Source organism: Alosa sapidissima, chromosome 10 (assembly GCF_018492685.1).
Source record: "Alosa sapidissima isolate fAloSap1 chromosome 10, fAloSap1.pri, whole genome shotgun sequence".
Taxonomy (NCBI): Eukaryota; Metazoa; Chordata; class Actinopteri; order Clupeiformes; family Clupeidae; genus Alosa; species Alosa sapidissima.
Genome location: NC_055966.1, coordinates 4,729,762 through 4,751,773, shown reverse-complemented (window position 1 = coordinate 4,751,773; position 22,012 = coordinate 4,729,762). Strand labels below are relative to the sequence as shown.

Genomic DNA, 22,012 nt, shown 5'->3' with positions numbered 1-22,012 from the left:
CTCTAGTGACGCTGTGGATTATGCCGCATCTCTGACCCCCCCTGCCAGGCCAGTAACTAGGCACAAAGATACCACACCTCCTTCATAACAAATCCTCCCTCTCTAGGCTTATTGTGGAATCTATTCTCCATAGGGTATTGCAGAGGAAAATAAGGCCATATTTCCAAACACATTAGCCTAAACAAGTGCACAGCACTAAATTACTGCAGGAGAAATGAGCCATGTATATTTCATAAAATCTTTCCAGGAATATCACTACTATGCTGTATATTATTCACATAATCACCACCAGCAGACTTTGCATGTCTCTGTTACTGTTGACATTATTAATGATGCATAATCTACATGTCATATTTATTTAGGCCAGTGTCAGTGTCTACAGAACTTCTGAAACTTATACAAATGACACATAGGCAGCTTTGTTTTTATTGTTTTAATAAAACACTAGTTATAAAATAGGACAGAGATCCCACCCACCCAAATGAATACTTCCGAACTGCGGTTAAATAGAGATACATCTTCAGTGGAGTTGATTAATTACATCTTAACAGCTTTAGATCAGATCCGTAACCAAGTCAATGTTGTGCTCTATATCCATATCCTCCACCACCAGCCTCCTGACCCATGCAGCATTTCCTTTACCTGCTGCTGTACACATCTGCTGCTGTCTGTGCGTGTGACCACGTGTGCACAGATACACTGGGAGAAATATAGCACTTCCCAGGGAAAGTATTAGAATAGAAAAGAAGGTGAAACCCTCTCACACTCACTCAAACACACACACACACACACACACACACACACACACACACTCCAAAACATATCACAGGCTGTCCACAAATGTAACATACAGCACTGCATGTAAGAGTTTCAGTTTAGCCTTGTATTCAGTTTAGCCTTGCGCTACTCTAGACCCTTCAGATATTTCAGTAAATCGTATCCACAATGGAGTTTGACCTTGGAGTATGCAAACAGGCTTGCACACGATCACACCCATACCCAGGCACAATCACACTGATTTCACGATAACTGGAGTGCGTTCTTTTTTTGTGTAACATAACAGATTAGCCGACATTAGCATGATATGACGGCAGTGGACTGACTACAATCAGCTGCCCAGCGCCAAAGACATCCACATGTGCAAACACCTTACATTCCCTTGTAGCTCCTCATAGAAACACATTTAAAACTGATTGCATCCTCTCTGCTCATGCTAATGAAACACCCAACACTCACTCACCCGCTCACACACACTCATTCCAGGCACAGTCTAAGTGTCTTCCCCGAGCATGAAGCACCACCAAGGAAAGAGTGAATCTGTGTGTGTTAGTGCATGTCTGCGTGCGTGCGTGTGTGTTTCTGGATGTTTGGTTGGATATTCCTATGACATGCAGGTCCGACTGCTTCAGTCCTGCTGTGCTCCGATGACGTGGGGGTTGAACTGGCCGATGATGATGGTGATGTCGTCTCTGTACATACGGGCAAGCTCCTCGGGCAGGCTCAGCATCTTGGAGAGCCGCTCGTGGTCCACTGTGCCAAACTCGTTGTTCCCCACAGCGTGGCGCATGAGGTGCGTGGCGGCGTTCTGGTCCTCGAAGGTGGAGGAGACGCGCGCCTTGCGCTCCTGCAGCAGGCCCTGCATCTGGCCCAGCGTGACGCGGTAGCCGCCCACCGAGATGGGCTGCTGCTGGTGGACGCCCGTCAGGTACTGGCCCACGATGCGCACCACCTCCTGCCGGTGCAGCGTCTCCCACAGGCCGTCCGAGCCCAGCACCACGAAGCGGTCCTGCGGCCGCAGCCGGTGGTGAGTGAGCTCGGGCTCGGCGGTCAGGTAGGGCGGCGTGTGGTAGTTGGGCGGGATGAACTTGGTGTGCTCGTTCTCGTGCAGCGCGTCCGGGCCCGACTCCAGCACGCGCTTCTGCAGCTCGATGCTCCACTTGAACTTGACGTCGCCGAAGGCGCGGAAGGGCATGAGCAGGCCCAGCAGCCGCTCCTGCCGCACCACCGTCTTGTGCTCGGACGCCGGGTGCTCCTGGCGCACGCGCCGCAGCTCGTCCTCGTTCTGCGCGCTGTGGTCGTTGGAGAGCGTCACCGCCGTGAAGGTGCCGTCGGCCTCCTGCACGCCCAGCACGGCGCGCCCGTCCCCAGCGTTGGCGATGTGCAGGTCGTTGCCGTCGATGTGTGCCACGCAGGCCGTCGCCCCAGAGAAGGCCACACGCAGCACCCAGTAGTGCAGGAATGCATTGGGGTCACCAACCTGAGGGGGACAATTCACACACACAAACAGAGATACATATAGACCGGAGGTGATTCACAAAAACAAACCTGTATTTATTAAAGGTGCTCTAAGTGATGTTACGCAGTTTCTAAGCTAAAACATTTTTTGTCACATACAGCAAACATCATCTTACGATCCGTTAGCTGCCTGTCCCCTGAATACACTGTAAAAAAACAAACACAGTCTCTGTGGACAGCCCAGGGTCTAAAAGCGGCTTAGAAGCCGTAGCTTAGAAATTGTGTAACATCACTTAGAGCACCTTTAATAAAGATTTTTAACAATTCCAATTCCTTTTGTTTCAGCAATATTAGGAAGTGAACTTTAGTTAAATACACTTTGAACTGAAAAATGCTTTCAATAAGCAAAATATAAATCTCTGACCAGTTAAACGGATTTGCAGAGACGGGAAATGGCGATCAGTGCAAAGCCGTTTCAGAGACTGAGAAACTCACACAAGCTCTGGGCTCTAACACATGCAAAAGGTTAAGAAATACTACACCAACACCAATCACATTGCCTATGTCCAGCAGCCCCTCTAAATTTAGCATCCAAAAAGGTATTTTGCCAGGGAGGCTTCCAAAAGGCCAGCTATCACACAGAAAGACTCGATTATGTAACTCAAATGTTTATGTAATACATAGAAATTCCACGAGGGTCCTCTTGCCAACAAAACTTGAACCTTTGCCCAAAGAGTGAAATTAAGACCACACTAAATGTAGTGGGCAGCTGAAGGTCAAGCAAGATCGTTATGGTCTCTCTTAGGTAACGATCAGACAGGACTCGCTTTGCAGCACGAAATGCACGGTGCACTATGTGTTCATCAAAAAAAGCGGGCGCTTTTCCACTTGGAGTTGAACTTTTTTTCAATTTCGAGGCTCTCGAAAAATGCGAGGGGCAGCAGGTGCAAAAAACACGAGGTGCTCTGGGCACATAAGCAGCACGCAAAACGCTTACTGCCAATACGGAAAAAAAAAGGCGCACTTCACTGCCTGATCACCTCCTTCCACCAGCTCAGACTATCCTTGCATAATCTCAGCTGCTTGTGAGTGCATTCTGACAGAGGAGGAGTTTAATAAGGGTCCAATTCAACAGGGTCATTAGCCAGATTTACAGGAGATATCAGCTGAAGGTAGTGTTGTTTTCAGCACGTGGCCAGAGAGAAGGTGTGTGGCTAACCTGTGCCTCCAGCGAGATGTCGTTGTCCAGGCGTTTGAAGGCACTGACCAGCGCCTCCCCCACAGTGGGCCTGTCGCCGGGCGTGCCCAGGTCCAGTAGCTCCTGCCAGTAGGTGCGGAGCGAGGAGAAGTAGAGGGCCTGCGCCTCCCGACTGAAGTAGTCATGAGGATGCTTATGCCACTGCAGGAGCGGGTGAACGGCACGGCCCGACTCCACCTGTACACACGCACACACAGCTTAGACGATTAAAAAAGATTTCCTCAAGTATTGAAATGTCACAATAGGATCATCCTGGATTTCATATTACAGGGTGTAGACAAATAAAAATTGGACTACAACTTCACTTTTGCAGGAATATATATGAATATATAAATCCCTTAAAGCAGGGCTGAAGTCTGTCTGAACACACACACAGTGAGTGAGAGTGAGAGAGAGAATAAATAAATGCTCCTGAGGCACTCACAGCGTTCTCCAGCTCCTGGAGTGTCTCGTGCGGCAGCAAGGCCACGGCGATGTAGTAGAAGAGCCTCTCGCTGAGGGCCTGGGCGCAGGCGCAGCCAGCATGGCCGTCGAACACGCCCAGCAGCATGCCGCGCGTCTGCAGCAGGGTGGCTGCGCTCCGCCGGTCCTCTATGGGGGCGTTGGCCGGCAGCTGATTGCTGTCAAAGCCCATCACCGAACTCAGGTTTTTGCCATCAAACTCAGGCACCTTGAAGCTGAACTCATTGGCTTTGAGGATGCTGTTCACCTGAGGAGGGAACGCAAATGCAAACTATGAAGGCCACTTCCATGGGTGACGTGCAAACTGCCCTAGACAAACTTGGTTGCAGGTGTACCTCTACTTCTGTCTGGTACTAAGTATAAGTATATATACTCTTTTGATCCCGTGAGGGAAATTTGGTCTCTGCATTTAACCCAATCCATGAATTAGTGAAACACACTCAGCACACAGTGAACACACAGTGAGGTGAAGTACACACTAATCCCGGCGCAGTGAGCTGCCTGCAACAACAGCGGCGCTCGGGGAGCAGTGAGGGGTTAGGTGCCTTGCTCAAGGGCACTTCAGCCGCGCCTACTTGTCGGGGTTCAAACCGGCAACCCTCCGGTTCCAAGTCCGAAGCGCTAACCAGTAGGCCACGGCTGCCCCACAAAGTGTGTGTGCTCCTTTGGGCCTTCCAGTGGTGTGAGTGGCTGCCCAGGGCCAAAGCCACTCTGACTGGGGAGAGGGAGGAGTGTGTGTGCTCCTTAGGGCCTTAGAGTGGTGTGAAAATTGTGCAAAATTAACATGTGCAAAATTAGCAACAAACTACACCTACATTGGTGTGTGTGTGGCTAATAAAAACAATAATGGTGAGAAATAATGGTGCAAATACTTAAGAATCCAGCCTTTTCTAACATGTCATTCCTCAAAACGTATTCAATAGGTTTGTCTGTTTACAGTACACTGACCATAACCACTGGGCAGCACTCATGCGGGTATGTTTGTAATGTGTACCTGTGGAGGTGTGAGCATGTAAGTGGAGTGCTGGGCCGAGGCACTGAAACACCGCTTCAACTGCCATCTTGTCTGTGGGAGGGTGCGGTTGGCACAGGGGGGCAGGAATTGGCATGACACTTGTAACTTTCGCAGCTCCCCACCCCGCCACACCCGGGAGAGGTGAGAGGTCGCTGCCATGGCACGGATTTAAACACCCAAAGAGCTGTGAAATTAGAAGACCCACTCACAATTAACACACCTACACTCTCATGCAAAATACAACCCTGAACACGACAGAAAATAAATATGTACTATTTCAGGACAGTTAATGAGTACTTGAAATCAGAAAAACAACATAACTGGACCTATTTGGATAACAGCAAAACATTTCACAAATTTGCTCTCCACTCGTTTGATAGACAAAAATACACGCCCACACACCCTGATGGAAGTACTTTGCATATCTTTGTGTGACCAACATGGAATTCATCTTATAATGACCAGCAAATTGCGCTCATTATTATGTCCTCACTGCCGCTATAATAATAGACATTATAATAATGCTCAAACGTTACAATAAAACCCAAATAGTTGTCTGCATACATCCATTAAGAAATGTAACCTGAACTTATATGGTTATGCTGACAGGCTACTTATAGCTTTTGCGTCCCGTGGCCAGGTGTTACATTTCAAACAGACCACCACGATAAAAGCGTTTTTCGGTCTCTATACTGCATTCTGTGGTAAATATTTGACTGGTAGTTGACCCCGCGTCCTGGCTATACGAGTCTCTTGACATTCAACGCGCTGACCAGCACTAGACGACCCCAGGGCGATTATAATTAGCTTTCCTCCTCCTTGTCATCTGTATGGCGTAACTCATGCCCGCTGCCTCAATGGACGGGAATAAATAGCCTGGACAACAGCATGCTGTGTGGACACGCAAACGCAGGACTCACAAAACGAGTAAAACCTGTCACGCTAATCAGAACATTACATCCAATTTACATGCTGAACTTTATCTTAAACGGAAGTGGAAAAAACCCGACATTCGTTTGATTTAAAGTTACACCCAACTGCAAAAAATTCCACAGGCCAGTTAACGTTAGCGGTCGGATAGCTATGATTCACCGGGGGCAATAAGCGGACGACCGCTCGCAGCAAACTAGAGAAAACGCCCAAATATGCTAGCCACCTATACCGACCGTATTTTTGGATAGGATGTGCTACACCCAGTACAAGACGTACACTGTCGTGACTGACGGGTGTTTTAAAGTTGGTTTAACATCTGTTAATTGGTATTAAGCAGGCTAACTTGGCTAAATAAGGCAGGAGTGGGCAAGAATCCCACTCCTCACGCGCGTATGTAATGTTACTCTCCTTATTTTTTATTTTTTTGACGGGTAACGTCAGTTCAGAAGCAAACATTGATTTAACCAGGGTCAAAATGACGTCCGATTGCACTAAGCCAGGGTCGATATCATTTGGCTGTTAAATGGCACGCTACGAGTTGTCGGGTCGGCTGCTAAATGCCAGTTGACATTAAGCATGCAGTAACTAGCCATCCTTCTAGTTCACAAACTAGCCTATACCACAGCAGTAGCTGCTACCCAACCGACACCACACATCTGTAAACGCCGCCTGCGCAAATATGGTAGATAGAAGTCAGTAATGTCGTTTTAGTATTGCAAAAAAGTACACGAGAAGGATTAATGTTTACCTTGTCCGTTAAGTGCCGCAGTAGTTCCAACGCATAATCGAACAACCCCTTTCCACCCGCATTCCACTTGCAGTGGCTGCTCAGTGGGCCACGCTGATTGGCTCACCTCAGCGCCGGTGGCGTCACATCGATGCATGCAAACTCCATTAACCCATTGTAGGGCGGATGTCCTGTAGGCCCTAGCATGCTAACGAGCATTGGTGTGTAATCTGATAGGTGCTTTTTGACAGCTACAATATAGTCTAGATGGATATAGCCAAACTGTCCACCTTTAATAGGCTGCTCACCAAGGCTATACACCTTGATTTGGAGGATCCATGTGTTTGTGGTCAGCCACACACACTGACACACACAACAGCAGCAGGATCAAAATAGTTTGACTCACATACCTGCCCTTCATCAAGTCAAGAATAACTGACTGACTGACCAGTCCCTGGGCCTACTGCCTGAACTGAGGTGAACTATTGCTCTAATAATGGGGCGGTGGTAGTGTAGTGGTTAAAGAGCTGTGCTAGCATGCAGTAGCCAGTAGTTTGTACCCTTGTGCAAGGCATTTAACCCTGAGTTGCTCCCTTGTAATTTAACTGATATATGTAAGTAGCTTCAGAAAAAAAGATTTGCTAAAAGAATCAATGTAAATAGAAGAAAATCTTAAATTGTGAGACTCACAGACATTACAGTACAGTACAGTGTTTCTGTCTGAAAACACACAGATGTACATCACAGTGTAAAATGTATGCCAGCCTTACAGGAACTGAGATTCTGAGAGCCTACCTCCTAAGGAGTGCTTTGTGGATGAAAACATCCTCCGTTTGAAAGGGTATTGCTTTGCACAGCAATTCACTTTTCATTAAAGATCCTGCAAACCAAAAGATGTACATAACTGAAAACATCACAAGACTTGTGAACTGTGTGGCACTGATTGTAGAGTTTGACCATTAAAGATGGCATCATATTTTGTGCCCTTGGTTGTTTGGGGTGGTCCTAAAAAATAGGGATGGACCGATAGATCAGCCAATATCCAGTGGTGTAGTGGGGATTTTTAAAGTGGGGGGACGCTATTTTAATGACGTCATTGCAAAAATTGTCACACTCGCACCTCCACATAGGCTACATCGGTGGCGTAAGGCCAAGGCCAAATTGTTACCAGCTTTCGTGAACATGAAACCGAATTAAAAAAAACAATTAAATGACATGGATTAGCTTCAAAATGTAGCCTAATGTCTTCACCCAAAACTACACTTTTCCACCAAAGTCTATGGTCTGTAGCTTTTCGTTTTGTTGTATCAGACAATAAACAGACAAACCATAATGTAGAGTAGGCTATCCTATGTAATCTAGTCTAATTTTCTTGACGCACATGTAACCTAACCACACTAGCACCACCACTAGGGGCCAAAGTTAATAGATCAATATGGAAACCCAGTGTTCCCCACTATCGGGTATTCAATTGAATGACTGAGGGAGTAGCCAGTGTACAAAAATAATGCACTTGTTTGTTTGTAGCAAAAATATAAATATTTATGAATACTTTAGTTGAAGTCAAGGAGGAGTTGTTACATAACCAGTGTTTTTTTTTGTTTTAAATATCTCCACACACCATATAAACAATGTTATGTCAATGTGCATACACTACAGATAGGCTACTATGCTTGCTAAAAAAAATAAGAAAAGAAACAGAATAAATATAAATCCCCCCAAAAGAGGGCACAATCACTTCAATAAGGGCGAGGGATAAAGAGGTGCCAGCTGAGGATGGAATCACCCAGAGGACAATTTCATAGTCTAGCCTAGCAGGAATAGAACTGGCCTATATCACACAGCAGTTAGCTATACTATGCATAAGATTGATATAATTAACACCACTACACACCAGTAGCTATATACTACTAGGAGCGCTACAATTAGTTCAAATATACACCACCCAGGCAACAATCCACTACAAACTGCAACACAGCCAATAATGTCACTACACACACAGACGCCGTGCACACGACGCCGGTTTTTGTGAAACCGGTGAGGTTTTGTTAACGATTACGCCTTGCATGTACACGACGCCGGCAGTTTAGGAGACTGAAACCGATAGCTTTTGAAACCGGCTTCCGAAGTGGAAACTTTTGAAACCGCCGGCTAACTTTCGCCATGTAGACGCCTGTAGGTGCGAAGCCGGCAACTTTATGACGACATAGCCCCACCTCTCAACTCAGCCACGGCACTCGACCTGACATGTTGCTTGTCAAAACAAACCAAACCATTTATTTATCATATTAAAATGTTTTTCTTTCCCCTGACATGATTTATGTCATAAAATCATGTCAGGGGTGGGCAAACTTTTTGGCTCAAGGGCCACACTGGGTTTTGAAAATTGGCCTGCGGGCCGCACAACAACCCCCCCCCCCCCAGTTGAATTGAAAACCGAATTGTCTGTAGTCTCCTTATTTCATGCGACTGCTTAACCAGAGCACTTATTAGACATTCTCTGTAAAGGTGTTTAAGTCGTGATTCACTCGGATCTTTCACCCGTGTCTTTAAATTAACCCATGAGTCGCGAGTCTCTAGTATCATTAACTCGGATCAGTTGAGTCCTACTACAATTCAATCTAAAACGATAAACAGCGCCACACACAAACCTCTTGCAACATTAGCTAGCCTCCTAGCCCTAGCCATCGTAGCTGCCAAAAATGTAACAATTTCGTAGGCAACCACAACTCCACAAATTAACTCAAGCGACTGAGTGAGCAGGCAGTCCGAGATAACTGGTTAACTTCCCGCAGAGCCGGAAACATTGCAGACTCACAGACCATGAGACTCAGATTGGAGCGGCTGAGTAGCAATCCGGGTTAGTCGGATCAGCCGGCCGGTTAGGCTACGTTGAGTACGAGTCAGTCGAATCAGCCGGCTACGTTGTCATGAGTGGATCCGCGAGAGCGAGTAGCTCCTCCTCGAGGTGAAAAGCAATTCCACAACAAAAGCCATTTTTCCACTTCTGAAATAACATTCAATGTTCTGCATGTAGCCTAGACATAATTAAATTTGGTGTATAGATGTAGCATATTAAAATGCAATTAGGTCGTGCAGACAGTCCGAACTGCACGCTCATGGAGCTGCTTGAGTATCTACCTGGGTCAGTCGAATCAGCCGGGCGGTCGGTTACGTTGTTATGAGTGCGAGTCAGCCGAATCAGCCGGCTACGTTATCATGAGTGGATCTTTAGAGCAGCGTAGCCTAACTCCTCGTCAAGGTGAAAAACAAATCCACAACAAAAGCCATGCTTTCACTTCTGAAATAACATATGTTCTGCACGCATAGCCTACTATAAAATGCAATTAGGTCGCAAAGACAGTCCGAAACATTGCAAGCTCTGTATGGAGTTGTTTGAGTAGGCTACCTGAGTCAGTCGGATCACCCCGGCGGGCCGGTTACGTTATCTTCTTATGAGTGCGAGTCAGCCGAATTAGCCGGCTACGTTGTCATGAGTGGATCTTTAGAGGGGCGAGTAACTCCTCGTCAAGGTGAAAAGCAAATCCACAACAAAAGCCATGCTTTCACTTCTGAAATAACATATGTTCTGCACACATAGCCTACTTTTAAATGCAATTAGGTCGCGAAGACAGTCCGAAACATTGCAAGCTTTGTATGGAGAGTAGGCTAGCCTACCTGGGTCAGTCGGATCAGCCAGGCGGGCCGGTTACGTTGTTGTTATGAGTGCGAGTCAGCCGAATCAGCCGGCTACGTTGTCATGAGTGGATCTTTAGAGGAGCGAGTAACTCCTCGTCAAGGTTAAAAGAAAATCCACAACAAAAGCCATGCGTTCACTTCTGAAATAACATATATTCTGCACGCATAGCCTACTTTAAAATGCAATTAGGTCGCGAAGACAGTCCGAAACATTGCAAGCTCTGTATGGAGTTGCTTGAGTAGGCTAGCCTACCTGGGTCATTTGGATCAGCCGGGCGGACCGGTTACGTTATGTTGTTATGAGTGCGAGTCAGTCGAATCAGCCGGCTACATGAGTGGATCTGTAGACGAGCGAGTAGCCTAGTTTCTACTCGTGTCAAGGTGATAATAATAATAGGCCTAATGAGAATAGTAGTAGTAGTAGTAGTAGTAGTAGTAATAATAATAATAACAATAATAATAATTTATTCACTGCAGGGCATTTCTACGTTCCTGTATCTATGTACATTGAAAGTCAATTGCTTAGGCTAGGTTAAGACAATAAACAAACAGTCTGGCTCAAACTGCTTTCTTTCCCGTGAGTGGGTGGAGGTTTTGATGCTATTATATTAGGCTATTTTATATTATATTATATTATATTATATTATATTAGGCTACCTAACAGTATAGCCATGATTAATAGTAATATTAGTTGCCTAGTATTAGCAGCCTATAATACTTATTAGAATAGATTCCTAGTAGCCTACTATTAGTAGTAGTGGTAATAAACATTGTAGCAGAGTAGCATTAGACCTAGGCAAACTTTTCTATTGTTAACAAAACAACAACAAATAATTAATTATTATAATATAGGCTACCCTCTCTGTCAATAAGATCAAAGTTTCTGAACATGAGCACCAAAAAGATGAACAATGTGTGGATGCACTTTGACCAGGAGAGCAAAAGGCTAAATGCAAGTGCTGCAAAAACCTGGTTTCAAATCATGGAGGATCCACATCCAACATGAGAAGGCACTTAACGAAATGAAGCACCCCACGGCACTGCTTGAACGTAGGACTGAATTTCTTTGCGATTTAGCAATACTGACTCAAGTGACTCAAGTGACTCGTTCAACCCGGATCAGTTTAGTGAGTGACTCAGAATAACCCGGATCCTTAAAAGGAATCGAGTTTGACAGGCCTAATTCTCTGGCTTAACAAACTGTTTCAACAATGTTTTCTTCTACGCGATTCACGCGAAATTATCGTGAAGCTTCTGCACAGCGGCGCCATCGACTGGTCTGGCATATGCACTACAGCACATTTAGCCGGTTACACCTCTGTGTGTACACGCGAGGTTTTTTCTTGCCGGAGTCGTTAAAGGTGTGAAAGCGGTAAGAGAAAATCCACCCGGCGGTGTCGTGTACAGGCCTCCTGCAGGCTACACTGACTAGGGTGGAGGCAGAGCAGAGTATGCTACCCTCGGAGTTCTCCCAGCCCCAGCTGACAAAGGAATGAAAGGAAAGGAGCAGGCCTCGCCATACACAGCAAGAGAATAAACTAGATGTACCGCATAGCGGTACAAAATATGACCGCCGCTCAGTCCTGTACATCCGTTCCGCGAAAATAAATCACACTTCAATTTGTCTCCATATTTTACTCCATCCCCCACTCTTGAAACTTTTGTGTATGCTTGTTTGGCATGCCTGAGTGTGTGTGTGCGGCTGCACAGAAAGTACCCTACTGGTGCTGAAAAGGTGAATAGATTGTAGAATAGCCAAAGAAGATGTAGAATTGTTATAAAACCTTTAAAATCTCTAAACAATCACAAGTAGGGCAGTTCATCACAGTTCATCCATTGCAACTGGATTGATGAAAGGTCACTTACACCTGTAGGCTACATTGTATTTGGGAAAAGCAAAAGGTATCAGCATAATGTTATTTATTTATTTATTTATTATGTATTTTTAAACAAAAACATCTCTGTCAGTTCCATGCCGTTTTCAACAGCTATCAAAAACAAAGGTCATTTTTGGATGGATGGATTTTTTGTGAATGTTTCTTCTTCTACATAAGATTTTAGTCATCTTTAGTTCATGTAATACTTTATTGTCAATGCACAAATTAAGTAACAGTAGTCTGAAACGTTATTGTTAATGCACAAATTAAGTAACAGTAGCCTAGTCTGAAACGAAATGCTGTTTTACATCTAACCAGTGGTGCAAATAACTGACATGTCCAAATGGGCCTTGATGAAATGCGTCGCTAGACTGTTCATACACATTTTAACGGGCCAAAGTTGAAGAGCTTTTGTCCGTTATTGTTAGTGCAAATATAGGCTGATTCATGTTCCCTTGCATTGTTTAACTGAGGTCCATGGCTAGTCTGGCTTTCATCAGACCAAGCTCAATCTTTTAAGAAATCAAAAAATAAATAGCGGGCAGATCAGGCTGGGTTCACCCAGCCTAGTCCATAGGCACCCGATATTGTTTAATTTTCCGATTGAGATATACACGCTCTGGCTATTCTAAATGCAAAAATGCATCAGGGAGTTATGACAAAACGGTAACTAACAAACTAGATCCTAATAGAAAGCTTCCCTAAGCTACAGGTAGGATTATAAGGTAGGCCTATTTACAACATAAATTGTCAATAGGCTATGCTGGCGACACAAATAAAATCTCCTTTGGAAACCAATGGCTTACGCCTTACAGTATCAAGCGGACTTAAACTGTCATATCGTGGCGAAAAGTTGTAATAACATTCACGCAGCTCCATGAGTCAAGGAAAGCGCGAATGAAGTAGCCACTTCTAAATGGGACCCACTACACAGTAGCTTAAGGTGTTTTGCTAAAGCAGCCATAATTAAATGAAGGTGTCATTGTTTGGATACTTCACACACACGTGCTTTTTAATTTCACAGACTACAACTACCAAGCTGTAATCAAAGCACATCGATTCCCCGATGCACGCACTTAAAACAAAATAAACAGGCGTCTCAGTCTCACACATGTATAGGCAAAACTGTATCAGACCGGTGTAACATTGGTAAATCTTCCATTGCACAGAATGATTTTGTAGCACGTGCAATAAATGACAGTCGAAAGATACAAACAGTGCTGCTATACATTTGCTTGGTATAACCGCATGTATAGTTTTCTACAAATGCAATAAATCAAATGCCTCCATCACTCAACCAACGCTAACGGTAACATTACCTAGGTCCTTATTGATATTACAAGATTAACGTACCTGCAGTAAAAACCAAGCATGTCCGATAAACATCCTCAGATTTATTTCGGCTTCAAGAAGAAATGGGAATTACACTTCATGTGAACATCGTCCTATCCTTATTAGATGTTCGCTGCGGTAAATTACAGTCCTTGTATGAAGAGTCCATTGTTTTTTCCAACCCACTTTTAACTTCCAACAAAATTACGTCTCACTGCAACGATGTGCCATCTAGTGGACAAACGACTACTTCTCGCCAATACTGAAAATGCAGCCATGATGATGATGATGAATATTTATTTTGGCTTTCTTTTAATCCTACTGATTTTCATTTTTTACCGGGGGGGCAAATCACAAATGAGTGATTATGAGCCAGGTTGATGTGGGCCCTTGAGACCAACATACCATAAAAGATTCACAGAGAACTGTGTCTGCCCTACCCTCCTTTCGGGGGGTCCAGTCCAGCGGGGGGGGCTGCAGATGAAAACGAAAAATGACAGTTCCATGCTATCCATGTGGGGGTACATGCCCACCAAGTTTTGTGTACCCCGGTCTTTCAGTGTCCCGGGAATCCTTGTTGGTGTACGTCACTAAATGTACACATAAATAATTTTATTGTAAGGCCCCCCATGAACGAAAGTACACAAAACTTGGCATGCATTCAGAGGGTGTCATAATGATCCTACACTTTTAATTTCGTGCAGTTTTGACCTTGTCAGCCAGAGATATTGAGATGAAAACACCTAATTTTTTGCTTTTTAATTTTTAACTAGGTGGCGCTATACATGAAATAAGTGGTAATGGGATGGGTTGACATGCCCCCTTAAGACCAACATACATAAAAAAGGTGGACCTCCTAGGCCCTACAGTTCTCGAGATATTCACAGAAAACTGTCTCCGGCCACCTACAGGCCAGTTGGTGTATAGTAACATAAATTAATTTATTGTGTGGCCCCCCATGAACGGAATTCCACGAAACTTGGCGTGCATACAGAGGGTGTCATAATGATCCTACACTTCCAATTTCGTGCAGTTTTGACTATGTTAGGTCACAGATACCTTCAATTACAACACCTCATTTTTACTTTTTTGTGTTTAACTAGGTGGCGCTATACATGAAATGAGTGGTTATGGAATGGGTTGACATGGCCCCTTGAGATCAACATACAAAAAAAAAATGGTCCTCCTAAACCCTACGGTTTTCGAGATATTCACAGAAAACTGTGTCTGCCCTACCCTCCTTTTGGGGGGTCCAGTCCAGCGGGGGGGCTACAGATCAAAACGAAAAACGATGGTTCCATGCTATCCATGTGGGGTTACATGCCCACCAAGTTTCGTGTACCCCGGTCTTTCAGTGTCCCGGGACTCATTGACGGAAATTTGGGCATGCGAAAAAGAAAAAAAAAAAAAATCTGACTAAACCTATATGACCGCCGCTTCGCTGCGCGGCGGTCATAATAAACACGCAAACCTGGAGGTGGTTTTACACACTACAGCTACCTACAACATAACATTAACCCACTGACATATCATTTTTTACATATAGGGAAAACAGTGGGTATAACTTGCTCCTGAAAATAACAAAAGATCACATTAATCCATGCACATTCAACCAACATTTCCACATGACACTAGACAATGAGTGCATATTCAACACACAACAGCATGTACCTTTCTCCTGTTAAGATTAACGGGTTACACTTTAACATAACATTTAAGCTAATAGAATCTTCAACAAACATTCGTGCAGCTAGCCAGCCACCCTGTCCGGACACAACGCGAATAAGGGAGCTACAATATAAATACACATTTGTTATAGCAAAGCTGCACTAACTGGACGGACAATAAAATCATTTAATACCTGAATATCGACGCCCCCTGCATGTACCACAGCCGATGATGACGACCAGGCACCGGAGGACTGAAACACTATTGGTCAAAACACATCATAAAGTTTGTAAGCTTATGGCCTGTAATAGTTGACGTCTGCCTCAAACAATTAAGCCAAAAAAGACGCCAGGTGCATCAACGGCTTATCCCTTTCCCACCCGTCACACATACATGCCGCGGCATGGCTTCATTCATTACCACACGTAAACGATGGCAATAACAATAGCACAAGCAGGATTCACACGCATATTCAACACGCTGTGTGGGCACTGTAGTTTGAGGGGGCGTCATATGAATGTCATTGCAAATGATTAAAATACAGTGGTGCACAGTCAATAAAACAAAACAAAAAAATAACAGAAAGAACACTGGGCAAGCAAGTGCCAGTCATTTGAAAAGTTTTTGTTTGGATGAAAGTAGCTCATACCTCATCAGTGTTTATACCGGATCTGTGTTTGGGTGGTTGACATGACATGGCCTTTTTTTGGTCCAATGTGTCAAAGATATAGCCTGACGAGCCAGACCCACATTAAAAGGTAGAGTCTGGAAACTCACCGTTCGCAGTGCTCAGTCAGAGGGGCGGGATCATCAGTTGTCTTTTAAATTCCCTCTGCATGCAATAGGACAGCTGCAGCGCTATGAGTCCCATGCGTTTCCCACCAGAGCTAGTTGGCTAGTTCAAACGTTTGCCAACTTAATAAAAGCTTAACTCGTGTCACACTGTTCGCCAGCAGCAACATCCATCTTATTTGTTTTCAAGTAGCAGGGAATTCAAGCCAAACCGTTGCAACTCAATACGACTCTATACACGATTTCATTGGCCTGATTAAGTTTCGATTTCTGGAGCTCACAAGCCAACGGAGAGTTGCTAGACTAGCCCTGGCAGCAAATGTAATTTGCTTCCGCTAGGGGCGCGTCTAGATTTCTAGGCTATCAAAGATAGGTAGGCTAAATTATAAAAAAAATATATCAAAAACTATGATGATATTGTTCAGAAAATGCTGTTTTATATGAACATACAGAGCATTCATGGGATTAATCTTCCATTTTTCACAATTTTCAGCCAAACCAGAAAAAGCTCATATGGCGTGACTGTCCCAGTCACATTTCACAAATTTTGAATAAAAACAAGAACATTAATTCATATTCTGTTTATTCAATCATATTGATAACCCAGATGCCTACTTGTGAGTCTGCTTGACTAAAAGTTCAGGCATAATATTGTGAAGCCACCCTTAACTAAAACACTTTGTCCCAGAAATGTATATCATATGGTGTGACGCCATATTACTTTTTTTAAACGGGCAATTGTTTGGAGACCTTTGGGGAGTAGGGGTCCTCCTTCTTTCAGGAGGAAGAACAACACCTTAGAAGGACACTGAAAGTTACAAGGTGAGTTTTCTCTATTCATGTTTTCAAAAAAATCAAGTATATCCGGCACTCCTGCTTCAGTTCCCTTTTGCATTGTCTTTTGATGTGACGCATTTTACGCAAAAATGCCCAAATAAAATAAATGCACATTGCTTAATGTCATGCTAAGTACATGAAACCTCATATGGTGTGACCCCATATCATATAGTGTGACCGGGTTTCCTCAACATATGATTTATTTGTCACACTGTATGATAGAAACTGCATTTTCCTGCATAAATAATGTTTTTTCATACATATGTTTAACTCATAATTAAGTGTAATATATATTTTGACATATTTAACACGATTTAACATGTATTATTTAAGATGTGCAACTATTGCATGTATTGCGAATCACACACACATAAAACCCAAATCACCCCCACACACACTCACTCACTCTACAGCCTTGGATACAAAAGATACATATTTGACATTCTAAATATCAATAGTAGTCTGAGAAAATAAATTCTGGTGTTAAAGAAAACAGTAATATTAATGTTGTCTTTAGCACTATAAGTAATTGCAACAATTTAATCTGATTATAATGCAGGACAACTTTTTAAATTATCTGAATAAATTGTTGAATTTGTCTTTTAACAGATATAAAGAGAATAAACTCAAAGGGGAACTACCGTACAAACATTCAGATTGAAGCCCACCATTGAGAAGAGAAACTCAGGGAACCCAAGAGCTATACAATATTTGATGGCATTCTGTTTTGCATAGTTGTGATTTCTGAAAGTGAATGATGTCTTAAACTGTCTTTTGTTGCTTGTGAAATGCATATAATACACATTTTTGTATTAACAGATTGTTTTGTGGTGTTATTTATCATATGGCGTGACACCATATCATTTGGTGTGACATCAAGAAATTATGAAAATAAAAAGGCTTTTGGGGTCTAAATCATAAAAATCTCAATGGAACAGATATAAAATAGGGTCAGCACAAGTCACAAGCATTTTCTTTCTTTTATATCAAGGTATGTCAAAATGAATATGACGTTTATTGAAAGATTGAGGACATATGCCTTACTCTGTGTATTGATGAAGAAATATACTGTAAAATGTAATACATTTGCACAAGGAAATGCTAGATCTTGATGAAGTAATGATAGAAGATTCTAATACATTGCTCACATTAAAAACAAAATACCCCATTATAATTTTACAAACAATAACTTTCATGTCACACCATATGACAATTTTAGTCACTACCACAACTAATTAGTGAATAAATATTAATTTCAACACAAAATCTAAAAGACCATACATATTTTTGGGAATGGAAGGGTCAGTACAACAGGACTAAGTGATTTCCATGCCTAATATCTGAATTTTTTTTTTAAAAACTTTTTTCGGCCTAAAACGTCAACCACCCGTTTGCATATTTAATACGTTTCATACATGTGTTTCAACACTGCATTTCGGTCGTTGCTTTTACCTTACAATTACCTTACGCATGCCAGTTAATGTATCCATCAGCTGCCTGCCTGCAGCCTACTTCCAAAACTCCAAAGCTGCTTGCTGTCAGATTTGGTTCCGAGGGCCCAAGTTCAGTGTATCAGTGTATTCATATAATCTAGATTCATTACACATAAATTGAAATATTTCAAGCCATGTTTTTGTTTTAATTTTGATTATACTAATATTGATTATTCAGAAACCCAGAATCTCAAAATATTACAATAAATAATTCATGATACAGAAATGTCAATCTGAGATAAGCTCTAATAAGCTGATTAAGTCAAAACACCTGCAATGGTTTCCTGAGCCTTTATCTCAGTCTATGCAGGGCAATGGACTTTTCCATGATATTTAGATTTTTTGAGATGCACCTGTATGTGAACTCTTGTTGCTGTGCTTCCGGAATGATACTTCTTGATAGCCGTTTGCATCCCAACCCAGGCGTAGGTCCAGGATGGCAGACAGCACTATTGAGGCTTCTGGACGTGCATGGGCCTAATGCAATGAAACACAGATGAAAGAAGAAACCCTTGTGAAATGCTCATGAAGGCTGTGCTGCTGGTAATGTGGTTTTAGTCCTTTGGTTAGAAATTCAGGCTATGCTGGTAGTAGCGCTAGCGTTTTCAGTCGTGAATGAGAACCTTTACGGATCCTGGGTAGAACATACAGCATGTTGTTGAATGTCACATTACAAGCAGTGTAATGTGAAATGGGTCACTGTGGGAAATCCCCTAGGAATTTAACATCAGTCCTGTGTATGTTTAAATGACCTGAAATTAATTTGGTTAATTCTGAGGTCAGTGAAGGTATGCCAGAAAATTTGTAATCTCCGAGTAATTAAGAAAATGTGTATTGAGTTGCAGCATTAACTTGCCAACTAGACACAGTGCTTCATGTGGTTGTCCAAGATCATTATCGTCACCACACAGCAGGTGGCAGTAAAACCCTGCTTAATGCTGGAAACATGCTGTGAGTAGAGCGAAATGTTCTAGAAGCAACAGGCATACTTTTCCATACAGTTTTAGTTGTTTAAAGTGATTAGGAATGAAAAAATATCAGCAGTCCTATATTAAATAATCCCAAAGGAGATCTAGGAATACTAAATGTATTGGTCGGCACGTAATTATCAAATTTTTTTTCAACTTATTGGTTCTGTGTGGAAAGAAGAAAAATTAAGTCAGGGCCAAAACTATTAAGGCCAACGCCCACTGGCAGCATCTGACGCACATCAAGTGATGCCAAAGCTTAGACCTCCATTACTTTAAACGGAGCATCTGACACGTGTCAACAGCAAAGTTTAGAAAATTGTTCTCTCTTGAGCATCAAATTCATAGACGTGAATGTCGTCGCCACTGGGCGTTGGCCTTTAGATCCACACCGTTTCTGAGATGCAGACCTGCTCACATCTCACGACCAGTGTGCATGCCATTCAATTAAAGCACACTTTGGCACTGCTTCATATGCCCAGATTAAGATGTATATATTAAAATAAAAATAAATAAAAAATAAATAAAAAAACACACATGTACAAAAAACTAAACAGGAATTTAATTCCAATGTCCTGGGGAATAGGGTGTTTAGCAGTAGCTACAAATCTAAGGATAACAGTTGTACAAAACAAGTTGAAGAAAGTGTCAAAGCAAATACAAATATACATTACTCTGGATACCAGAGAGCAGATATGGTTTACATTACAAGACACACACATACGCATTCCACATTAGGTGTGATCAGGTGCACAGTATTTCAAAAGCACACAATACATATATGTATTTTTTATGAGTGAGTGCACCCTTATGTTAGGGCACTATGCAAGTGGCCTTCCTCAATGTCAAGTAGCCAGTGACCACATCAGTGGGCAGAAGGCGGATGTAAGAGAACTCTTCTGTGGAGGCAAACCTCAGCTTAGTCTGGGGATCTGTGTAGTTGGCCTGTAACACATAACATAGCAAGTGAGTATGATAAAAACTATCTGTCCTACAACGCAGTGCTCACCCACACAGATATTCATATGCACTGGAATGTCTTTGGATCTATAAATGCACTTCTTACCACAAGACCAGAGATGTCGGAGTATTTCTTTGCTGGTTTCAAGGAAAGGGGTGCATCTATGTTGTAATCTATTGTAAAAGATATAAAACATGTTAGAATGACTACACTGATACTATATTTGATGGCATGTTTCATTAACCCCATCATATAAATGGAGGTGTTTTTTTCTGATCATTTTACAGTTATGTATCTGCACAGAAGACTTGACAAATTACTGTATATATTTCTGTGATTTTTTTGTTTTTGTGGAACTTTTGACTAATGCCGGGTTTACATTGTATGCGCAAGCGGCAGCAGTACACTATGAAACCTATTATTTTCAATGGCTTGCGCGTGCAAGAACTGGCCTGCCGCTGCGCTGAGCAAAGCGCAGCACAAGCAGCATTTTCCCGCCTTGTCGCTATTGTGCGTTCCACCATGTTGAACTTTGACCGTGGCGTGCTGTAAATCATAGGTATTTTGCGCTGGCGACAAGCACAACAAAAATGATCGGAACATTATCTTAATCAAGAGCAACCTAGCGGCGAGCGAAGCGCAAAGACAACCTCTGGATATGAGCATGTGCACGCAACTTCTTTGGACGACCATGCCGAGGCCTGTTCTGAGTGGAACCTGTATTGTTAAATCGCTGTATGGTCTTGGCCACCACGCTGCAGCTCAGTTTCAGGGTGTAAGCAATCTTCATATAGCCTAGGCCATCTTTATGTAGAGTAACAATAATTTTTTTCAGATCCTCAGTTCTTTGCCATGAGGTACCACGTTGAACTTTAAGTGACCAGTATGAGAGCGATAACACCAAGTTTAACACACCTGCTCCCCATTCACACCTGAGACCTTGTAACACCAACGAGTCACATGACACCGGGGAGGGAAAATGGCTAATTGGGTCCAATTTGGACATTTTCACTTAGGGGTCTACTCACTTTTGTTGCCAGCGGTTTAGACATTAATGGCTGTGTGTTGAGTTATTTTGAGGGGACAGTAAATTTACACTGTTACACAAGCTGTACACTGACTACACTGTAGCAAAGTGTCAATTATTTAGTGTTGTCCCATGAAAAGATCAAATAAAATATTTACAAAATGTGATGGGTGAGATACTGTATATTTCCTCATCAGAGGGTATTTTTGCAGGTCTGCCTGAGGACATCCAAGTTCCTATTCCTATGCTAGTTTTTAGTGACTACGAACTAAGGTAACGGGCAACTGCATATGGATGGACTCCAAGCAGACTAGAAAGAATAAGAACAATGCTTCCATCATCATGTTCTCATATTATATATTATGACAGTTTTCCCAATGCACTAGTTAGATAATCTCATTGACAGGATGCATTCCGATCATCCTTCCACAGGACACAAAATACTTGCAGTCCTACAGCATGGAAACAGAATGATTAATTTACAGAAACATGGAGAGCTGCAGTTGAAATGACTCACAGTTGGGATGGTCGATTTTCCAAGGCAGAACACGCTCTGAGGCTATAATCTGCTTCAGGTTCTTCCAGCTCCGATTCTTCTTCCCTGCTGCAGCCCCTCCTATACCAGAGTGCTGTAAGGAGCGGAGTGGGGTTGAAACAGAGGGACACGGAGAGGAAGGGGAAAAGACCAGATGAATACAAATGAATGGGAAGTCATAAAAAACACTAAT

At 43.0% G+C, this 22,012-nt stretch overlaps 2 protein-coding genes across 3 annotated transcripts in view; both read right to left on the bottom strand.

The window, feature by feature from the left end:
- Positions 1–418: 418 nt before the first annotated feature.
- pdp1 (pyruvate dehydrogenase phosphatase catalytic subunit 1) lies at positions 419–7,510 on the bottom strand. 2 transcript variants are annotated; one of them, XM_042107311.1, is made up of 5 exons: positions 7,426–7,510; positions 4,950–5,154; positions 3,918–4,202; positions 3,455–3,670; positions 419–2,257 (listed from the first exon to the last, which is right to left on the bottom strand). In XM_042107311.1, the coding sequence occupies exons 2-5, from the start codon at positions 5,127–5,129 to the stop codon at positions 1,406–1,408; spliced, it is 1,533 nt and encodes a 510-aa protein (XP_041963245.1). In that variant the 5' UTR covers positions 5,130–5,154; positions 7,426–7,510; the 3' UTR covers positions 419–1,405. The 2 variants fall into 2 exon arrangements, with proteins under 2 accessions (XP_041963245.1, XP_041963244.1); XM_042107310.1 differs by lacking the exon at positions 7,426–7,510 and adding an exon at positions 6,652–6,917.
- A 12,313-nt stretch (positions 7,511–19,823) lies between these two features.
- Positions 19,824–22,012, bottom strand: part of ino80c (INO80 complex subunit C) — a 3,181-nt gene continuing 992 nt past the window's right edge. Inside the window, exons 3-5 of the mRNA XM_042107312.1 lie at positions 21,802–21,913; positions 20,363–20,430; positions 19,824–20,241 (exon numbers count right to left, since the gene is read on the bottom strand). Of these exons, the coding sequence (XP_041963246.1) occupies positions 20,110–20,241; positions 20,363–20,430; positions 21,802–21,913 (312 nt within the window). The 3' untranslated portion in view covers positions 19,824–20,109. The remainder of the gene's footprint in view (positions 20,242–20,362; positions 20,431–21,801; positions 21,914–22,012) is intronic.

Excerpts from the sequence above, each read along its gene's own strand:
- pdp1 (XM_042107311.1), bottom strand. The coding sequence starts at position 5,129 with ATGGCAGCGACCTCTCACCTCTCCCGGGTGTGGCGGGGTGGGGAGCTG. Across the intron at positions 3,671-3,917 it reads TCCAGGAGCTGGAGAACGCT|GTGGAGTCGGGCCGTGCCGT; the intron begins GTGAGTGCCTCA and ends GCGTGTGTACAG. Across the intron at positions 2,258-3,454 it reads ACATCTCGCTGGAGGCACAG|GTTGGTGACCCCAATGCATT; the intron begins GTTAGCCACACA and ends TGTCCCCCTCAG.